Here is a 23,332-nt window from a genome sequence, read left to right as displayed (position 1 = left end):
TTTAGTGGTTTTTCCTGTCTTTGTACATACTTTCTAGACTTTTTTCCTGGCTCATCTGATATGCGTCCAAAAAGGAGAGTCCGGTATGTGGATATTATAAACGTGTCGAAGGAGATAGATTCTGATTTGTCTGAGCTTTTTGACTTGGCAAAATGGGGTGATTAAGAGGAGGATTGGACAGCATCATACATGCAAAACCAGAGTGATGATGTTGAAACGTTGTCAGAAATATTTATGAAGAAGATGCTGTATCCAATGGCACGGCAAATTCAAATCCAAAGGTGCGTCGACGGATCTGGAAAAGGACTTCCTTTAGAAAAGATGTCTTAGATTGTGGAGTAAGTCCACAGCCAGGTAGACGAGAAGAGTCTTAGGAATATTTCAATGTGTATTTTGATTCGAACTTTCATGAACTTGCGGCAGAAAAAACTATCTTATACTCTGTCCAACAAACAGGAACGAGTATCAGTACTACTGCTACGAAAACAAAAAGAATCATTGAAATTCACATTGCTATGAGTTCCTTCAACTATCCCAAATATTGCATGTAAATTTGTGTGGATCTCTTTCCTTATATGAAACTTTTTTTTTTATAACTTCATTACAAGTATGCCTGTGCTACAAGAACTGGAAAGAAGTAGTTTTATGGTACAGGTGCCATAAGAATACAAGAGTACCACAGGGTACATGGTGCTAAGCTCGACTCTAATACAGCCCTCAAGAAAAGGGGCAGAGGATCTTGCCATGAATTAGTAAGTGACAACTTGTGTCTGGTGAAGTGGATGAAAAGCAGATCGGTCATTATTGCCTCAAATATGATAGGAAGTAGAGAAGTGAAAAAATTTTGCAAAATCAACAAGGCTGAAGTACCGGTAAGGCCACCGGAAGCTGTCGCAATGTATAGCCAGTCTAGGGGCAGAGTCAATAAACTCGACCAAAAAGATTTGTATTATCTCGTCTTCATTCAGTCCAGGAAGTGGACACTGCGGCTTGTGTTCCACATGATTGACTTGGCGGTATTTGAAAGCTAGCTTGAATACACCGAATTTCAAAAGGCTTGAAAGTCCGAGAACTCTATGGATTCCCTGAGTTTCTCTCTAGAAGTCGCCGAGTCTCTAATTATGAGCAAAGAGGTGAACCCCTTTGTACGAGGGAGGCCACGCTCAGTCCCCTTGACTAGCATCGTCAGGAAGAGGAAATCAATGGTCCCTCCGTTACTGGGCCATCCCAAAAGAGGAAGGCAAAATTTTGAAGGTCATGCTCTGCCGTGAAAGGTGACTATTTGCCCATTGGCCTGAAAAAAATAGCTTCAAAACAGGTGCAAAAATGTCTCATGCGTTATGAAAACCCGCTTCAACTGCACCAAATGCAAGATCCCGTTATACCAGGAGGAGACCAGAAACTGCTTTGTAAGATTTCACACTCCTGAAAAAGAATGTAACATAATATAAGAATGTATTTAAATGAGATAAAAACGTATTTTGTAGTCTTGGTTTCTCACTGATTTTTGTAGATAGAGTATTTGAATACAAAAACAGTGTCATTTTGTCCTCAGACAAGTATATTCTAAATCAGGCACAACGAGAGACGTCAAAATTCTGACAAAAATACTGTATCATTTTGGGGTGACAAAAGTTATAAAAACCGTAGCTGCATAATCTTCACCCTCTCCAATAAAATTCGTGACCGAAAGGGTTAACTTAATTATTTCCGTTGACACGTGAGGAGTCTTACTTGCAAAAAAATGTCAGACATTAATAACACATTACTAATGAATAAAATGGTTCGAAAGTGTGTTACAAATGACGATTATCGATTAAAAAACTCGACTTTTTCAGTCCTTCTTACCCCTGTTCCAGGGGTAAGAAGAACCGAAGGTCTTGAAATGATGAAGAACTGAAGACCTTGAAGGTCTTCAAGAACATAACCTCCCCTCTTCCTTTAATTATTCTCTAAATTAAACATTTACGTTAACACTATTTGGAATGTGTAACCTGTCTCTAACTACTGCTACTACAGCTACCAACACACTGCAGCACCAAGCTGCCTGGGACCAAGACAGCTGCGTACGTCCCTCCTCCATCTCAATCTATCTAACGGTTCATTATTTGTCCCCTCCCACGAATTCCCAACTTCCTTTGAAGTCGTCTTTATGACTTCTTCCCATGCCATTCTGGGATAACTTCTTTTTCCTTTGGCCCCAGATAGGTGTCCGAAAAGGACAATCTTTGGCAATTTGTCATCCTTCATCCGTCAAACGTGTCCTAGCCATTTCAACCGTTTTTCATTATGGCTCTCAAACTGATCTCAGGCTGATAGAAATCTCAAACTGATAGAGACAAGTTAAACTAAAGTTTCTGAGCACTAACACAAGAATAGCAAAATTATTACCAAACTGTATTGATTATTCAAGTGACAAAAATGACATAGAAAAGATGATGAAAAAGAGAATCAAAATTACTCATCAGAAGCTTTCATTTCAATATCTTGAGTTTCTGGCTCTTCTTCTGCGGTGGCAGCAACGTACACCTCTTCCCCGGGTGTAACGACGACCCCATTCCAAACTGTTACTTCTGTTGTCAAATCTGTATCAAAGGAAGATAGTTTTAAAATACACGTTTTTTCAAAAACGCTTTATCTAAAGATGCACTCAAAATTAAAAACAGAAAAAAGTTTTTTGCCACATAGAAAATGAAAAACTAAGACGAAAAATGAAAACATGGGGCGGTCACGAAATAGAAAGTTCTTCTTTAACAGGCATAAAATACATGATAATTACCACATGCTTGTCTTTTCAGTCTAAAAACAATCCTTTGTTTCCAGGTGTCAGGAGACGCTTGTCTGTAATATATTCTTTTTAACCTTTGCTCTTTTGAAAATTGTTTAGGACAGCAAAGTTTTCATGACGTATTTTAGCTATTAATAGTTTACACAGACGAATCTCCCCTGAAAAACCTAATGAAAATAACACACCTACGTCTCCTTTAAAAATGAATAGCCATAGCTTCATGCATATTATGATTTTCATAGCATTACCCGTAAACGGGTGCATATTTTTCATTCGTGAATTACCGTTTAGCCTACCTAAGCTCCCCAAGTACCACAAGAGGAACTCAAAGCCTCCAGAAAAAGCCACCAGTAGTCTCTCATATGTTCTGATACCCAGATATCTTCCATTCCTCGCTGAATGATCATGTGGGTATGATTAATGTCTCTCTGGTAGGCAGGGGCGTCCCGAGGGGGGAGGGGCGCCACCCCTCCAACGTTTTTGTCATTCGGTAAAATTTTGACCGAAGGCAGAATTTCGGCAGAAATTTTGCCAAATTGCCCGAAATTTAGCAAAATTCTTGATTTCTGCAGAAAATTCGGCATAAATCAGGTAGTGATTCGGTAAAATTTACGAAGATCACCCCCCAATGAAATGAGTCTCGGGACGCCCCTGCTGGTAGGTACATTCCATTAGCTGCCATTTCATTACCACTCTGGGGAGTTCACCTAATGCCACACGGATATTATGTCCCAATTACAAAGTTGGCTTATAGCATCTGCTGTACTGACTGACTAGTGCAGAGCGAACTGACTAGTTGGCGAACTGCCCAGTTACGTACTCATGCAGCCGCAATATGATACATCATAACGAATACCACAAGTCCTGTCTTAAATGATGCAACACTGGTCATATGGATTTTAAAACTAAGGAAGCTTATACACAAATTGAATACAAGTAGATCAAATTTCGCATTATTTTAATTCACGCTTAAGACTATATTAAGAACCTCTTACTGCCTCCTTATTGGTAGATCTACAAAATTGAAAGAGGGCCATCTTAGTCGGCTTTCACACTTACGTACATAATTATATATTCTAAGTGGTCTAATTGCGTTCGGTTGAACATTACCTTTCACACCTTAGACAAGTTCTCTCACATTAGGCTGGCGTAGAAATAAATGAAATCATCAAGATCATTGTCCTAAATGATCAGAAACATCATAAGCAAGCAATTCAAAAATTAACAATGTGCAATTGAGATGAAGATTTAAGCTCTAATCAAGCATGAAAGGCTTTCTAGAATATACAAATTAATTTATGTTTCGAAGCTTTTGATTGCTCAGCCAAAAATTTTATTTTGTTGCTACTATGTTGACTTTTTCCTAACGTAGTATAAACTTGAGTAACATAAAATTCTAAGTGGAGCTCCAGTCTACTTGAAACTGCCTCCACTACGGATAAGACGTGCTCCGTAAAATTACATAACATAACATAAAGCCTTAAGATATGCTTCTGTGAAAGGTTCTATGATGTAGTCTGAAGGAAACATTAAAGTTTTTTTGGACCAATAGCAATTCCAAAACTATGACAAGGTATTATTGAAAAATGAAACAGTGTCCTCATCTAGCATTATTAGTGCTATTAGCCTTATTCAAATTATTTTGCCAAAATTATTCTTTATTGCCGTTATTCGCCAATTAAGACAAGCCACTCCACAAATTAAGACACGGCTTAAAAAAGAAACAATAACAAACTGCTGACTTGCATCAAGGATATCCAGCAGAAAAAAGGAAGAAAGAGAGAAAAAGAAACAATATCTTGTAAGAGAAACCATTCTAAAAGTACTTTTCATAGAACAAAAGGAAAACCAAATTAGAATACAGCATTAACTTATTGCATGCATCAAAGGTTTTCCCTTTTTTCTATTTTTTTTTAACACTTCCATGGAAACTAAAAGGAACAGTACTGTATTAATATGAACATTATCAAGTAAAGAGAGCTAAAACTTCTCGCTGGAATAAAATATTTGTATGAGCTTATATTATAGTAAAAAAATAGTGTTCCAGCCAGACAGATCGGCAATCCTGGTGCATATCCCGGACTTGATACGTACTAAATACTACCGGTTTCAGATCACGGTTGCCAGCTCCTAGTGATTTATTACTATTCTTAGTTTTTGATCATCTATCTACACTTTCCCTATCTGTTTTAGTGTTTAAAAGCCCAACTGAAGTCAAACAATTACGGTTGGGAGCACTCGAAACAAAAAACTTAAACTTTCGAAGAAGTTAAAAAAAAAACTTGGCGGTTTTTTTTTCCGAAATACGCAAATAAGACACGAATTTTCTTCTTTTTTTAATTGTTTTAGTAACTCTCGAACAATTTTCTTTGTAGTTTTACCTTGGATCAGCAATAACTCAGCCTTCTATTTCTTCAAGGTTTAATAAAACCTCTTTAAAAGAGTAATCCAAAGTTGTGTATTCTTTGCAAGCAGTTTATACTTAAATGATTCTTATGTATTGCATGTTCTAGCCCAGGCACGTAGGCAGATATTTATTTTGGGGCGGGAATGACCAGAATTCAAGACATACAGAACAGGATCTTGAGAATTAGGGACCTGGCGCATATCTAAAGGTCTCTTCTTTTTCCGAAGCAAGACAAATGAAGCGACGTACTTGTTTTTTTTATTATACATCTAGGCATTTTAGAATGTGTCTGTGAATTTTCCCTCAGGTCAGCAACAACCCAATTTCTGATTCTTTTAATGGATATATCAAAACCTTTTGAGAGGATAATTAATAGTTCTGACATCTCATAAATCAATGTTATGCTTGAACAATTCCTATCTGTTTTGTAGTCCAACCCTCGCATGTATGCCAAACTTCTTTTCAGGGGAGGGGGTAGCATTTTTGGAAGGTCCCTAATTTAAAAAGACTAATAGAAGAGTCAAATTATACAAAAATAGAAATTAGGGGAGGACCTTGGAGATTTAGGGAGGGGTGTAGACCCGCCCTCCTCCATGAGCACATACCTGGTTTAACCACATATACAGTTGAAATGTACCAAATTACCAAGAAGAGCAGCATACTGTCACGTAACTGATTGAACCTCAAATTTTCATAAAATAATTATGAAATAAAATAACAATAACAAAAGTTCTAACAGAATAAAAATCGGTAAAACTAAGCATTAATCCGGGTTGCAGCAGTAGCTAGCAACCTAGTAAGATACGATCACGTTACTTAGTAAAAACTACAATAACCCATCACAGGCACCGCAATCGCGCTGCCTAAGTAAAGACCGATGTTGTTATTTACCACCACAATGTGTTATTTATTTTTTTGTTTTTTGTTTTCCATACCAGGGCACTTCGTATCGAAGGAGTTGTCGTGGAAACTTCGAAAAGTGCTCATTCGACTGGAAATTGGAGTGGCTAGTACCCTTTTTAATGGTCGAAAGGGATTGGAGGGCAACTATACCCCCCCACGCCCATCATTCCCCCAAACACATCCGATCAAAATTTTGAAATTGCCATTTTGTTCAGAGTAGTTGATTTCCAGATAGAAAATATATTTTTGAAGAGGACACTCCCCAAAAACCCTCAGGGCAAGGGTTTTAAGTTATGCCCTGGGGGCATATAAGGTTTTATAGAACGCGTTGTCGTAGAAACTTCAAAAAGGGCTCATTCGATTGGAAATTGAAATGGCTAGTGCGCTTTTTAAGAACGATGTTGGCACAATGTATTATTTATTATTTTTTTTTCTTTAAACCAGGGCACTTCGTATCGAAGAAGTTGTCGTAGAAACTTCGAAAAGGGCTCGTTCAATTGGACATTGGAGTGGCTTGTGCCCTTTTTAATAGTCAAAATTGATTGGAAGGCGACTAACACCCTTCCACGCCCACCATTTTCCAAAACACATCCAATCAAATTTTGAGATAGCCATTTTGTTCAGTGTAGTTGATTTCCAGATAGAAAATATGTTTTTGAGGAGGACACTCCCCCACAACCCTCTGGGCAAGGGTTTTAATTTATGCCCTGGGGGCAAATAAGGTTTCATGGATCACCTCGCTATAGGAACTTCTAAAAGGGTTCATTTGACTGGAAATTGAATTGGCTAGAGGCTTATTTATCACTCCAAAGTGATTGGAATGCAACTAACGCCATAATTATGAAAGTCCTTCCCCTAAGCACATCTAATCCGAATTTTTAGATAGCCAATTTGTCCCACGACGTTCAAAGTATCAGGAAATTATATCTTTGAGCAGGACACTCCCCCCAAAGCCTTCAGGGCAAGGGTTATAAGTTATGCTCTGGGGACATATGATATTTTTATTAAAATCTTTGTCGTAGAAACTTGAAAAAGGGCTCATTCGATTGGAAATTCAAAGGGCTAGTGCGCTTTTTAATAGTCTTGAAAGTGATTTGAGGGCAACTAACCCCCCTCTCACGCCCACCTTTTCCCCAAACACATCCAATCAAATTTTCTTAGATAGCCATTTTATTCAACGTCGTTGAAAATTTTGGAGATTAGGTCTTTAACGATGACAACCCCTCCCCCCCCACAGCCCTCAGGGAAAGGGATGTAAGTTATGCCCTTGGGGCATATAAGGTTTTTTATTATTGAAAGTGATGTCGTAGAAACTTTAAAAAGGGCTCATTCAATTGGAAAAAAGGGCTGGTGCCCCTTCCAATGGTCGAAATTGATTTGAGAACGACAAATCCCCCTCTCACACCCCCCATTTCCCCCAACACATCCCTTCACCATTTTCAGACAGGCATTTTGTTAAACGTAGTTGAAAGCTCTGAAAATTAGGTCTTCGAGAGTGACACCCCCCAAACAGCCCTCAGTGTAAGGGTTATAAGTTATGCCTGGGGGCAAATAAGGTTTTCAAAGAAAGCGTTGTCGTAGAAACTTCAAAAAGGGCTCGTTTGATTGGAAATTGAAAGGACTTATGCCCTTTTGAATAATCGAAAGTTATTGGAGGGCAACTAAAATCCCTTCAATGTCCACCAGTTATCCAAACACATCCAATCAAAATTTTGAGATAGCCATTTTGTTCAACGTAGTTGAAAGTTCTAGAAATTATGTATTTAAGGATGACAAAACTCCCTAGAATCTCAAGGGCGCATTCTGCCAGATAAGTCTCGGGGGCAATTAAGGCTCTTGCTATCCGCTTTGGCGTAAAAACTTCAAAATGAACTCAGTTAATTGGTAATGTAGTTAGCCAGCGCCCTTTTTAATAGACGAGAAGAGCTGAGCGGTATCCAACCCCCCTCTCATGTCCATCATCTCCCCAAACACATCCAATCAAAATTTTCAGATGGTCATGTTTGGTAGTACATTAGAAAATTAAGTTAGGTAAATTTTAGAGGATGACACCCCCCTCCCAGCCCTCAGGGCAAGGGTTGTAAGTTATGTCCTGGGGGCATATAAGCTTTTTATTGAAAGCGTTGTCGTAGAAACTAAAAAGGGGTTCATTTGATTGGAAATTGAAAGGGCTGGTGCCTTTTTGAACAGTTGAAAGTAACTGGACAGCAACTAATGCCCCTATCGCGCCCAACATTTTCCCCGACACGTCCAATCAAAATTTCGAGAGAGCCATTTTCTTTAATGTAGCTGAAAGTTATTGAAATTAGGTCTTTGAGGATGACAACTCTACTAACAGCACTTAGGGTAAGGGTTGTAATTTATGCCCTGGGGACATATAAGGTGTTCATAGAAAGTGTTGTCGTAGAAACTCAAAAAGGGCTCCTTCGATTGGAAATCGAAAGGTCTAGTTGCCCTTTTTAATAGTCAAAAGTGATTGGTAGGCTTGACATATTATAGTAAAGATCGATGTGGGTATAATGTATTATTTTTTTGTTGTTGTTGTTGTTTAGAAAAGGCCACTGCGTATCGAAGGAGTTGTCTTAGGAACTTCGAAAAGAGCTCATTCGATTGAAAATAGAAAGGGCTGATGCCCTTTTTAATAGTCAAAAGTGAATGGAGGGAAAACTAACCCCCCTCCCAGGCCTACCCTTCCATTTACTTTTATTTTTAATAACTAAATGTCGCCATAAAATTACATCAAAATGGACTGTGTCAATACTAATTCACAATAAGAAATCTCAGTATTATTTCAGGAACAACTGAGGGTATTATGTATATTAAATTATATCTTTCGGGGCTATTTCTGCTCTTCAAATTTAACCAAATCAAAATATTGTCAGAGTATCCAAGCTATCAAAGAAAGTAAACAGATTTTTGTTCGAATGGTATCAAGTTTTCTATTTCAGGTCAACTAGAGGAGGTATGAAACTAAATTAAACACTACTATTTGTGTCCAGATTTTTAAAAGGGTGTATGTTGTTAAAAATTGCTGAAAATTTTTCTCTAGCATACAAATAGCAAGCCAAACTATAAATTCTTAAAAAAACGAATCGATTTTAAGTTTTATTTTCTTTTTCCCTGAAAAGACTATGTCAATATAAAACGAACAGAAATTTATTAAAAAAAACTTTTTCCACAAAATCGTTTTTTCAAAGAAAAGTAAAGAAGTCCATTAAACAAAAATGAGCAAAAATAAAATCCAATAATCTACCAAGCGTGAAACTACCAAAAATCAGCATCAATAAATAAATGAAACGCCAACCAACAGAAATTATAAAAAATAGTAAATTAAACCTCAATACGAGCAGATATTAACTTAAGTTGGGCTCAATATCACTATCCTTTCCCAAGACCAAAACGTGGTTTGCTCTTTATTGAAAAAAATACAAATGAATGTGCATTGTCAGTTTAATATACATATACTGATATATAGTAATCAAAATGTTAATATTATTTGATTTATTAAAGTTATAAAAGTAAAAACATTTATATTTTTTCAGTTAAGTGCAAGTTTTGTTGCAAATTCTAAAATATAATCAATTTTTCACGAAAAACACGCTGTAGTAGCTTATATACTATCTTTATAAGTGAGCAATAATTGTGTACGTATTTACGCATTTATTTATTTTTTCTCGAAAACGCCTCCATTCTCGAAACATACTAGCTTGTATAAGCAACCTAACTATAGTATAGGCTTGTAAAGTTAAATTTAAATTCAAAATATTAAAAATTCCCTCCAACGGGGAATCGAGCTCCTGCCATTTAATTAAAAACACATATTTAAGTCAAAACCCGTCGTTGAAATTCAAGGTACAAATGTCTACTCATGAAGAGTCCGGCTTCTTAATAGTTCCGAGCACAGACAAAACGTTTGTAATGCAGACGTCTAACTGAAATAATTTGATGGTGCCAACTAATTTGGTGCTTGTGCTCGTCTATCCTCAGTTTCTAAGGCTTCTAGCTCGCGTCAATGTCATCATACTTACCTAAAACGCATCAGGACAGCTGTCTTTTTTTAACATCGCAAGATAGGGCAAATAGACATCTTGCTTTTTGTTTATGGTTCCGACGTTTATATGGTTTACTTTTGAGAAGGTGTAGTGATTATTTTTTTCACGAAAAGTTTGTAATAGGTTGCTAATGCAGCTTCTAATCTTTCTTGCAAGACTAGAAAGATTTTCCACCTATTCTTTGCTTCATTACTGTTTTTTTTTTTTTGTAGGAAAAAAGAAATAGCAAGTATTCAGATGTAAAGGGTTTTGTTCTTTCAAGGAAATTAATAGGCGGCCAATATAGCTTCAAGTCTTTCTTAGACTTAAAAGATTTTCAGCTTATAATTAATCACTATTACTTTTTGAAAGGAAAATATATATTGGATTGCCTTTTCAGGCTTTTTTCTTCCACGAAAAGTATGCTTTTGATCAAAGAAGATTCAATCAAGGAAGATGAATGGTTAGAAACTCGAAGCTTGTTAAATGAAGAAAAATTCTTTCCAAGGACAGAAGTTTCTAATGTGTTAGAACCTGTGTTACGTTACCCATGCGATAGAGATCATAAATAAAAAGAAATATATAATAGCATTAGCAATGATGACACACTGCGAGAAAGTCTGTGAGTGATCGACCTGTGGTGGTGGAAGCACAGATCGTGAAGATCAAAGAGCATGGGTAACTTTAAATAGTACCCTCAAAAAACCTTTAGCGTTTCTTAGAATTTTTTTCAAATTTTGAATGAGGTTTTCTTTCAGAAACTGAGAAAAGACACTTACTGCTACACTAGTTTTGCCAATCGTTGTTTGGAATTTGACGCGTTTGATCAATAGGTCATATGCGTTCGTATTACCTGATTTTTCTTTGCCTTATGTAATCACTACCTTGCTTGGGTATCACTTTAGTCAATATTCACCGAATTCGTACACGAATCACTTATATTGCTATCAATAGGAAGTTCTTCACCTGCAGCAATTGCCTACGTTGAAAAACAAGAATCAAAAATATACATTTACGCCTTATTATAATACGATTTTTTGCCAATTACAATAACTTTGCCTTATTATTACGCTTAAAAATGCAAAGAAACACAAAACGTCAGATGACGCAGGCGCTTTTCTTTGACAATAGCACTAGTTCCCACTCAAAAGCTACTTGTACTCTTTTATGTAGATGTAAGTACAGCTACTATTAATAACTCACTACAGCACAAAGCCGCCTGAGGCCACCACAGCTGCGCACGATCTTCCTCCACCCCAACATGTTCAAATCATCGCTCTTGACCCCCTCCCAACAAGTTCCAATTTCCTTTAAATCCTTCCGTATGACCTCTCCCAGTCCTCCTCAGGGACGAACTCCTTTTCGTTTGGCCCTAGATGGATGGCCGAAAACAACAATTTTTGCCAATATGCCATACTGAATCCATAAAATGTGTCCTAGCCATCTCAACCCTTCTTTCATTTTAGCCTAAGGTACTTGGATAGAACCATATTTTCATAAAAAAAGAAAAGGAGACCTATCTGTAATTAGCGATCTTTTTGTTTATACCCATCAACGTTTCTTTACAGTAATTTTTTTTTCGTCCACTACCAGAAAAGTCTCCAACTGTCTTTTAAACTTGTGGTGTACACCATACACCACAAACCTGTGATGTATTTTTAGCTTATCGATTCTTTTCAGGCTATTGGCGATATAAGAAACAGCGTCACGTCTAAAAACATCTAGGCTCTCGCAAATGACGTGAGCGCAAAACTGATGCCCTTTTTTAGAGGTTTCAGGTTTTTTTCACAAATACTAGGAAATTTGTTCTTAAATTTGCAAATAACATTTAAATATTAAAAAATTAACTATAAGTGGCAGTATTGTCTCACCGGTTCAAAATGTAATTTCGTCCAGAAGTGATTATAAGAGCATACAACAAGGCATCATAAGGAACTAGCTAGGGGGGGGGGGCACGGGTGGGAAAAATGTACAAAAAATTCTAAACGTCTCATAATTTTTCTGTCACATAATACACCTTTATCTGGCGAGCAATTTGACAAATAATTCCCTCCTTCCATAAAAATTCCTGCCTAGGAGCTTTATCTATACACCAGTCCCATGCACGTGAATAGGGGAGGTGGGTCATATGCCCCTCGCCTTGAATTTCGTTAACATTTCCATATCATTATGGGGTTAAATTATATTCTAGTCCATCGAATGTTTTTGTTGTATGTCTACAAAATGTCTTTTCTTGTTTGTACGTGCCTGCTTCCCCCCCCCTTCCGCTCTATTGTTTCAATTCCAGTTTGAGTCTACACAATTATACGTGTTGAATGGTACAGCCGAAGGAATCTTCTTACTTCTGCTCTAGTTCCTAGAATCTTTATGTCTAATTTTTACCCAGACTGGGTAAGCCCTTGAATGACTAAATAAGATATTTTAACATATAAGGAAGTGCGATCAAGGAAAGCTGGAAGTATCATAGTAACTAATAGGTGTCTATAGAAGGAATTTTCAGCACCTAACTATGGGTACGGCAAAACGACATCAGTGAAACAAACTGGTCTTTAAACGGTGTGTATATTAATTCATTAAATAATAATATTTTCATTTTCGTTTTTTATATTAATTTTTGCATGTTCTCGTCACTGTCTAGATCCGCCCCCTAGATTTTGAAAAACATATTTTTCATGGCAATGTCATAGAAAATGGAAAAATACTAAATTTTCTTTCCCCCCTGGATTTTGAAACCGCCCTCTTGTATTTATATTTTACAAGAATTTTGAAAAATCCACGCGCTCCCCCCTACATTTTCCTGAATTGCCGCCCCCCGCAGTACCCATATCAAAAACTTAAAAAGCAATGATTAGAAACAATATCGGCATCATACCCAAATAGAAGAATTGGTGTCTAAATAATATTTTATTAGTTAAGTAAAGTAACTATATGTTGATTATCTTCAATTATGTCAATATGTGTATATGTTTTATTTTGAGAACTAAATATGTTTATTTTAATAATAACATGATTAACCCCGCTCTTAATGAGTGTACAGACTTTTTTTTTTTTGTCAAATATTGGCAATCCGTTTTTAATAGTAAAGATGTCCTGAGAATACAAACATTACCTTTAGAAGAGCCATCCAGTCCCAGGACAGGTTGATATCCTCCGTAGGCTAGGATCTGCAACAAGGTTTGTGCTGCAATAGTTACACCATCTTGCTGAGCAACAGGAATTGCAGTATGAGCTCGAACTCCGTACGATTCAACTGGGTCGATCAAACCTTCAAAACAAATACATTTATTTAATTTACAAAGTATTTTGAATGGATTCACCCGTTGGAGTAAAATTAAACGGACTCTCAGTTCGATGGTTATTCTTCGGAGGCGTTAACCAGTATTCTGCTATCGTTTAGCGCAAACAAAGCATCCTGGCATATAGTAAATGAGTAACAAACATTTATGGAAAATCGATTTACTATATTTGCTTGTTTATGCATGTCTTGATGTTATTAATTTTCATGATTGTTCTTTCTTCTTATTTACTCTGTAATTGAACTTACTAACTTATAAAATATTATAAATTTACTAACTTATAACAATAAAAATGTTTTACTAACTTAATCAATAAGATAAAGTTGTTATTCTGAAAATGGTTGTCACAGGCAAGCCTTGCTGGGCTTGCCATTCACGTCAAAACATTGTTTTAAAGCGATACAACAACAACAACAAATATATACATAAAATATCTATTTCTAGACATTCAAGTAAAAACAATTGAGTCTACAAAATTACAGAACCAAGAATACTGATTTTATTTATAATTTACTCATATTTAGACGATTTGACCAAATTTTCTATCTCAATCAGCAAACCATTCTTTAAGAATGACCAACTGAGGGGTGATTTTTTTTCAGTTTTTCCCTTAGATTTTGATCAGTCCCAGTCAGTCCAAAAACCAGATGGTTTTCCCGAGCTGATCAAAATGAAGAAATGGTGCTTCTCGGCCTAAACTTTTAGCAGTTTTCCTAGGAAAATCTTTCAGATGGATCTTATGGGGGAAAAGTTCCCCTGCGCCCCAGGGAATTCACTCAACCGCAGTTACGGCCTGCTATGCCAAATCGGAGATAATTAGGCGCAATAGACGCTGTAAATATCAAAACAATAAAAGATAAAAGGATATATATAGAATTCTCAATAAAACAATATCAGTCAATATTAAGGTCAATGACAATCATTATCTCTTTATACGAGCAACAATTGTATATATATACATATGTATATTTTCTAGAAAACGGCTCCATATTTTTTGTGGAAAACTGGCATCCCCCAAAAAAACATGAGTGACGTCATATTTTCAGCCCATTTCAAGAGCATATAGAAGACATGTTTGCCTTTGTAGCGGTTGCACCATTTTCAGTGTTTATGATGCATGCAAAATAATGCAAGAAACATAGCTAAGTATAAATTACCAAGTGTAATGAGTCTTTTTGCAAAAGACGTTTTCAGCAGTTTCAAAATACCTAGAAGACAAATGAATAACCTAGACCATGAAGAACAAAGAAATATACGGTTAGAAGAAATATATCGTTAGAAGATAAGAGGCAGTGACATACAGTTAGATACCTGCGTCAGCGACTGTCACGAGTCAAAAACAAAAGTGAAGAACAAAGAAATATGCATTAACAGGACATGCAGCAACGAGGAGAGGAACGAACTAAAATTAAAAGTGAAAAACAAGGAAATGAAAGTGAAGTCAAGTCAAGTAAGTCACCTATAGCTTCCACTTCTCATTACCAAGGCTACTATTCTTAGTTCTTTCATACCTTTTTTACTGCTAAAACATCCTAGGGTGGTGCAAAAAAAAAAGAAGGAAAGCAAGCCCATCCTTTTTATAAATTACCCTTTAGCCGACGTAGAATTTATTAATTATTTTTTTATGCAATCACAGACAAGCTATAATAGCCTTTATCAAACAGTACGTAGTAACGAACTGTATTTAAGGAGCAGCTAGACCCAATTGTGACCAAAACTGTAGACCACGGATTTTTTATAACAATTGATATACCAAAACAATTGGCTTTTTAATTCTGATTCCAAATGCATAAAATTCATTAAATATAACGTTATTCATAAAAATTTACGAGCCTAAGATAATTTGCTTGATTTTAAAAAAAAGTGGAAGAACACCAAAAAAGTCAATGGAAATCACACTATCATATTCAGCATGTCAGAGAACTCTACTATAGAAGTTTCCCGCTTCTACCAACAAAAATGTGGAATTTTATAATTTTTACCAGAAGGAAAATCAAGGACGCGTATTTTTTTTTTTTCCAGTGGTTAATCTTTTCGAGCCAATGATTCCAGAAAATTAGGAGAGGACTCATTAGTAAAGAAATAAAAAAGTTCTAGTGCCCTTTTTCAGAAACCAAAAAGATTAAGAAGGCAACTAGCCCTCCTCCCGTGTCCCTTTTTTACCCAAAGTAGCTCAACCAAAATTTTGATATAGCCATTTGACTCAATTGGTGTCCAATAACCATGCCTCTGGGGATGACAAGACCCCCACAGAGCCTGGGGAAAGAGCTATAAGTTATGCAATTTGCCCATAGTTTACATATAGCATTTGCTATTGGGAAACAAAACGGAAACTAGGGGGAGGGAATTTTCTGCGGGGGATTTTCCATGGGAAATTTTTTTGTGAAGATCAGAGTTTGCAGGAAAGGGGGCGGATTTCCTGGCTGAATTTGAGAATTCAGAAAGTCAGAAACTAAACTAAAAAGAAAAAAGTGTTTTCAACTGAAAGTAAGGAGCAACATTGAATCCTAAAACGAACGGAAATTACTCACAAATTAGAGTCTATCCCTTCCTCAATCTTCGCTAATTACACTAATTGTTTGACCTTTTCCCATAATTATTCAAGAGACTGCTTAAACACAAAGGCCGTTGAAATTGATTGATAAGTAATTCTTAAGAACTTTTTAAGACTTCAGCGTAAAGAGCGAAGGTTAGGGATAAACTTTTCAACATGTAAGGGTGAATTTCTGTTCGTTTAAAGTTTTTATCTTGCTCCTTATTTTTATCTTGTCCCCTTTTAATTAATTGACATTAGAGTCTCCCCTTGACACTGAAGACAGGGTAGTCAACCCTGAACTCTGATTAAGTAAGATATAAAGATTTATAAAACAACACTGCTTACCGGCGTTTGCACTACATTTTTAAACTGAAAAACAAACTTCTTTTCAAACTTCTTTTGAAAAACAAACCCTTATTAACAACCGGTCTTTGGACTAATAATTTTTTTTAGGCCATTAGGTTGTTTTTAGGTCATTTGCTATGTAATCTACAATAATGTTTACTCAGCAGAGCCTACATCTAGTACTGCTTACTGCCTGCCCAACCTATACTCTGAAGGCAGGGTTGTCAACTACTTTTTTATGGACAAGTAATGTGTCTGCTTACGTTGGGAATCGGAATGGAAAAATTCGTTTTCAAGTCACCAAAGTTTTACCAAAGATAAAGATGATTTTTAGCCGTAAAATGTTTACCCACAGAGAAGATCACTGTCAATCGAGATAGCCAGCCAGAATTTCCAAAGCGACTTCGTTTGGTAATTTAAACTTGACAAAAATTAACATCTTCTGTCACAGCTTAGATTAAGACTCACCTTGAGAACCAGGGAGAAAGAGGCCAGCAGCCATAAGCTGCAATGCACGTCGAAAAGCAGCCGGTAGAGAAACTATCAAACGATTTGGCTGATTCATAATGCAATAATGGGCCTAAAAGACAGAGAAATTGTCATTTTATGTCAAGGAACAAGAAAAAGGTATCCCATTGTTTGGCCTAAAATTACACTACTCTTCTGATATTTAGGACTCATTTAGTTCCTGCTTAATTCTGATTCGTTTCAGTAAATACACAAACTCACTTAATTTTGCTAATAAGAATTAAACGTACTATCAAAATTAATTTATCTATTAAACTTACTTCAATTTCGGCCGCGGTTAATTGAAACGAAGCTTCAAAATAAATGTCAGAAACATTTTCCTGCAGTAAGAAGGGAGGTATCACTCCGCGGCACTTTTATTTAGGCTTAGTCTAAATGGAGGAAGAGGAAAGACTAACTGTTATCCCCCTCCATACAGGGGTGGATCCAGGATTTTTTTTGGGGGGGGGGGGAATAGGTTGATATGATAAACTTGCGCTATGAGCAAGTTTAATTAACGCAAACTTGCGTTAATTGAGTAAATTACACTACTATAGACTACGTTAGGGGGGCCCTCGCCCCCTTTGGATCCGCCATTGCCTCCATACCTCTTTCTATATTTATCTGAAGGATCGTGGAGAGTTAATTCAATTCGGACATCAAAATGCATTTTTTAGGCAAAGTCAAACTTTGCGTAAAGAGCGATAGATGGGCAGCCTCCCTCATACATGGAATAATCTTTGTCCGCTTTAATTTTTAGTGATGCTCCTTATTTTAGTCGAACAAACTTGTTCTTTTTATAGTTTCAGATCATTTTTCCAGTTATGTCAAAGGTATTATAAAGACGAAGGTATATAAAGACAAAGGTTTCATTTTTGGCCTAAAACTATACCACCCTTCTAGCATTAAAATGTGTCAATAGAAACAATCACTTAATTTTACTAATTAGGTGTATAATCAGAACATATTTGGTAATTAAGTCATCTATCATAATTTCTTTAAATTATGGCACGTCAACTGACACTTCAACATCCATAAGATAAAAGAAAAACCTCAAATATGTAAGCACATCGGTAAATGCTGCGATACGCCTCGTCTCCTCAGTGTGACAGTGTGCAAGGATGTCCCCCCGAAATTTAACCTGAAGCAGAGGAGTGGGGGAGGGGGAAGATGGAGAAGAGGTTTACACTCGAAGTCTCCTCTGACTTTTGCATACTTTCCATTTATGTTTACAAATTACAGATGGTGTCAAAGAAAAAAGTCATAAAAGTAAACGGTTCATGAAACAAAAAATTTAAATGAACAAATTCAAAATTATTAGCATTCATTTAGTCAAAAAAATAAAAAATTGCCTATTCAAATTTTTAGAACACCAAATTTGCAGCAACAATTAGAATCAACTTTTGTATAACTAGTTTTCTGAGGGGAGAGGGGATTGATGCCTCATGTCCCTTAGAAGAGAGTGGAACGTTGGAATAGGAGCAAGCAACAAGAGTACTCATAGACACAAATCCTCTGATACCGACCAACCTTTTCATTGATCTCAGATATACCCAATCAATCATGGGTCTCTAAATTCTTACGTTTAAACTATTTCTCTAGTAGAGACGCAATGGACCCGTGTGGCCAGAGCATCGTCCGTCTCGTTTATAGATACAGTTGATTATCAGTTAAGAGAGTTGGGTGACAAACTTCAACTTGACAGAAAATTCACATAACATATTTTCGAATATTTTTAGCAATAGCTACAATTATACTCACACAGAATTACCTGAATTAATGGTTTAGTAGGATCCACTTCAACTATTAGGTCCGACCTAATAAACTGACCCTCTATGTAAAATTGAACCTGTTTCTGTTTTTTAAATATTTCAATAAGAGCTTAATGCGAAAAAAAAAATGCGGCTCCGCAAAATCTATATGAAATTATTCTTAATGCCCAAAAACATACTACCAGTCAGGATAAATAGGAGGGTACATAGGAATCGCATTCTGATTCACCCACTGGATGCAGCCCGCCCTCTGCGCTGGTATGCACAAGCAACTATATTTGTTCAATTTTTAATACAATTTAACGAGAGTAACAAGTTTTGGCACTAACTAAAATTTGAAAAAAAAAAGTTGAACTTTCAAGCAAATCCATCACTCATGGTATTAAATAATTAAACACGTTTTTTTGACTGAAAGTAAAGAGCTAAATTAAAACATAAAACGAAAAGAAATTGTTAAGTATATGAAGGGGTTGCCCCCCCCCTCCTCAATACCTTGCTCTTTACGCTAAAGTTTTACTGTTTTCACATTATTTTTTTTTTTTTTAAGTGCGACTCCGGAAAAGCAAGGGCCATTTAATAAGAATAGGAAGCTATTCTAATAGCGCTAAACTTCTTTAGCTTGAAGAGAAAGTTATTGACGCGGGGGCAACCCCTTCATATGCGGAACAATTTCGGTTTGCTTTGACTTTTACCATTGCTCCTTTTACTTTCAGTTCAAAAAAAAAATTCTTATTCAATCCAAAATAAATCCAGTAAACATAAGAGCAACTGCTAATACGGCCAAAATGATGGTCTGTAGAGTTGAATTTAGCTCTAAATAAATGACGCAAAATTATAAACAAGTTAGACAATGGAAAAACATTAGAAAATTAAACTCCTATGAAAGAATTGTATCTAAGAAATTGGAAAATAGGTTTTGAGTGCTCAAGCAAGAAAAAAAAATAAAACATTGTAATATGTTTCTTATGCTTGTAAGTATAATGGAGTATCTACAAGTACACCAACTAGCATTAAGCTCTAAAATAGCTCTGAATTTAGCTCTAAAATAATTGACGCAAAATTATAAAACAAGTTAGACAATGGAAAAACATTAGAAAATTAAACTCCTATGAAAGAGTTGTATCTAAGAAATTGGAAAATAGGTTTTGAGTGCTCAAGCAAGAAAAAAAAAATAAAACATTGTAATATGTTTCTTATGCTTTTAAGTATAATGGAGTATCTACAAGTACACCAACTAGCATTAAGCTCTAAAATAGCTCTGAATTTAGCTCTAAAATAATTGACGCAAAATTATAAAACAAGTTAGACAATGGAAAAACATTAGAAAATTAAACTCCTATGAAAGAGTTATATCTAAGAAATTGGAAAATAGGTTTTGAGTGCTCAAGCAAGAAAAAAAAATAAAACATTGTAATATGTTTCTTATGCTTGTAAGTATAATGGAGTATCTACAAGTACACCAACTAGCATTAATGGCTGTCAATCGGAACACCGTGCTCACTGGGCCGCCGGGTCCCTTCATTCAATAATTTGGCATTCGAAATGTCCATTCATTCCATAGTTTGTATTATCACTTGTTTAACTTAGAAATCATTACGAAATACTTATATGGGTGCTAGGAAATATCTGAAAACGTTTGGATTTGAAATAAAAAATAAAAATGAACTTAATTTTATCTTTTTTGAAATGTGAAACGCCTAGATCCCCCCCCCTAAAAAAAGCCCGAGAATATTGCTCAAAACTGTAACCGATGAAAACAAAGAGAAAATACCCAAACTGGTTTGCTCTAACGAGCACATCGAAGATTATTTTTACAGATATGCTTTTAAATTTTTTGTAAGGAATTTCTTTTTCAGGCAATTTTTCTTTTGTGTCCGACATTGAGGAAGAACTTGTCTTTGAAGCGAAAGCAAGAGAGCACAGTTATTTTGAGTCACATGGGCGTACTGTCTATATGATGTATTAACAAAATTAGATGACGTCATATTCAAGGAAAGATATCACAAACTAATTACAACCACTGTTTGACGGAAAACATGACGTCACATTCTCTCTACAAGATGCACTCATAAGATAGGATGACGTCATATTATAAAGAAAGCTATACCCATAGAAGTAATGCTCGCGTCACTTCAGTTTTATACGATCCGTAGAAGAGAAATGTGATAGTCAGATAGAAGTACGTCAACACATTCAAATATAAAATTTTATACATCCCTTTCTAAGGTCCTCTTTTGAGTCAACATGGAGGAAGTTACTTCCGTTTCAAGTAAGTAAGTTATGGATTATTTAAAAAATTCAGGGTTTTATCAAATATTTGAAATTTCCTTTTCAGATTGTCTTTAAAGTCAACGTAGAGGAAGAAACTTCCGATTCGAGTATGTAAGTAACAAATAATTAAAAAAAAATTTAGGTTTAGCATAAAGCTAATATTTGAAATTTCCCTTTTCATTGGGCGCATTCCGCACCGCGATCATAATTGCTGATGATTAATTTTGTGGACTTAAATTTGTTCCACGCCACCGAAATAAACAAAAAAGGGACTCCGCAGAACAGTAATTTCTGTTCCGCGTTTGTATAACAATTAGTTATTTTTAATTCTAGTCGGGAGTTGAGTTAAAAATGGGCGGGACATAATAAGTCTTATCCGAATTGACAGTTGATAGAATTCCATACAATAATATACTTGAGAATTTTGAAATTAATGCGTATGAATATACTTTCTCATAGACTTTTTTTGATATTTCTTACTCATGAGGGATGATTAAAATTTTACACTTTTATACGGATATCTGCAGTACAAACCTCCAACGGTATATATCCAGGATTTTTGTTTCGGGGGGGGGGGGTAGGTTTAAGAACACATAACATTTTTTATATGTATGTTGTTATGTTTTCACGAGTCGGACACAACTTCCAGGGTGGGGGTTCAAACCCAGTACCCCCCTCCTAACTGAATGAGGCTTTGAAAACCAAACTACATGACTTGAAATTAGCTTACTACCGTATCTCAACGAAAATTCTTTGGCAATAGCCAGCATCTGACTAAATTTTAACTGAACTAAAAGTATCTCCATTCAGTGGAGTAAACGCTAACTTTTTGTGGATGCATATTTGTAGCATTTTAACTAAGTGGCTCTTCGCTAGACCTAAGCCTATCTAATAAAGGAGTTAGATGAAGGCTGGCTATTTTGTAAGCCTAATATGGTAAATTTTTTTTTTTTTTTTTACATTATTTAGCTTGGTACCAAGTGAACAAACTACTCAACAAGTGGGTCAATTATTGATTTTGATTGTAAGCCACCCCTAGTCTTCTATAACCAAATGAACTGTTACCAATATTTTGAATTTTCAAAATACATACCTAAAGTTCCCGGCCCAGACCGTAATTGATGATGATTAAACACAGATGAAACGTCCCTTCTCTTATCATCATTAATCACAAATGCTCGACGTGGAATGCACCCATTATGTCTCTTTTATGCCACCCCAGAGGAAGAAACTTCAATTTCGAGTAAAGAAAATAAAAATGGTCTGAGAAAAATGATTGTGCTTTAGTATATGACTAACACTTAATCAGGGTTGCCACCTGTAGCACGAAAGTGCTGTTTTGAACTATTTTATTATGTGTTGCACCGTAGCATACACTCAGGTTGCTAAAATAGCACTAAAGTTCTATTTTAGCACTATTACAGTCAATTTTTTGACTATAGCACCAAAAATCACTGTGTAGCATGCAAATTTGGGCAATCTTAGCACTTTAGGAACTGACCTTGGTGGCAACCCTGCACTTAACACTTATAATTTCCCTTTTCAGCTAATATTTTGAGTCAACACAGAGGAAGAAACTTGATTTTGAGTATACAAGTTAAAAATCGTTAAAGAAAATTAACAGTACTATAGTTTTTTTTTTCTAAATACGCGGCGCGAAGTACAATTAAATATCAGATTTGCCGCTAGTCTTTTAAATCATGGTTTTTAAATTACTATTGAATTTTCGGTACTTGGGCACTATATGGGCCTTTACAAGGAAACCAGTCACGAAAAACTCGTTTTTGACGGGTTAACCGCTATAGAGTAATTCAATGTTAGCGTGGTTTTCATTGCGTATACGATATTTAAACTGTTTTTTGGGGGTTTAGGGGGGGGAAGGTACCTAGGTTAGGTTAGATATTTAATATATGCTATGCTTTACAACTGTGCTTTTGTGTGTGATTAATGTATAACATTTTTCCAAATCTTACTTAATCCAAAATGGAGGAAGAAAATTTCATTTCGAGTAAGTAAGTTATAAATTATTAGAAATTTTTTATGCTTTTAGCAAAGGACAGATATTTCAAATTTCCTTTTCAGAATTTCTTTTGAGTCAACACAGAAACAGAAATTTAAAATTAGAGTTAAAAAGTTAAAAATCTTTTAAGAAAACAATTTTGTTTGGTATATGACTCATATTTGATTTTCTTTTCTTTTGTTCAGATTTCAGTTATTATCGAGTTAAGAACAAATTTCGACCAAATATGACAATATGACTATTGTATGTTAAGGTAAAACTAATATACTCGTTTTAAGTTAAAAATCGTTTCAAAACAACAATAGTGCTTTAGCAGATGACTAATACTCGATAATTCTCTTGTTCAGACTCTTTTAAATCAACGCGAGGAAGAAACCTTTTTTATCGAGCAAGTAAGTTATAAATCATTTGTAAAACAGCTTTCGACAAAAGTTCGTTGTTGAATCAATTCAAAGG

General features: G+C 35.7%; 1 protein-coding gene across 1 annotated transcript in view; it reads right to left on the bottom strand.

Annotated features, from left to right (window-relative positions):
- Window positions 1–2,384: 2,384 nt before the first annotated feature.
- The window catches only part of LOC148948342 (interleukin enhancer-binding factor 2 homolog), a 67,743-nt gene continuing 46,795 nt past the window's right edge, over window positions 2,385–23,332 (bottom strand). The window contains exons 6-8 of the mRNA XM_089094299.1: window positions 16,775–16,886; window positions 13,239–13,394; window positions 2,385–2,585 (exon numbers count right to left, since the gene is read on the bottom strand). Of these exons, the coding sequence (XP_088950425.1) occupies window positions 2,458–2,585; window positions 13,239–13,394; window positions 16,775–16,886 (396 nt within the window). The 3' untranslated portion in view covers window positions 2,385–2,457. The remainder of the gene's footprint in view (window positions 2,586–13,238; window positions 13,395–16,774; window positions 16,887–23,332) is intronic.

Source organism: Artemia sp. Qi Xiang Cuo, chromosome 9, assembly GCF_049724085.1.
Source record: "Artemia sp. Qi Xiang Cuo chromosome 9, ASM4972408v1, whole genome shotgun sequence".
NCBI classification, from domain to species: Eukaryota; Metazoa; Arthropoda; class Branchiopoda; order Anostraca; family Artemiidae; genus Artemia; species Artemia sp. Qi Xiang Cuo.
Note: the sequence above shows the minus strand (reverse complement) of the source record. Positions and strands in the feature narration are given on the sequence as shown.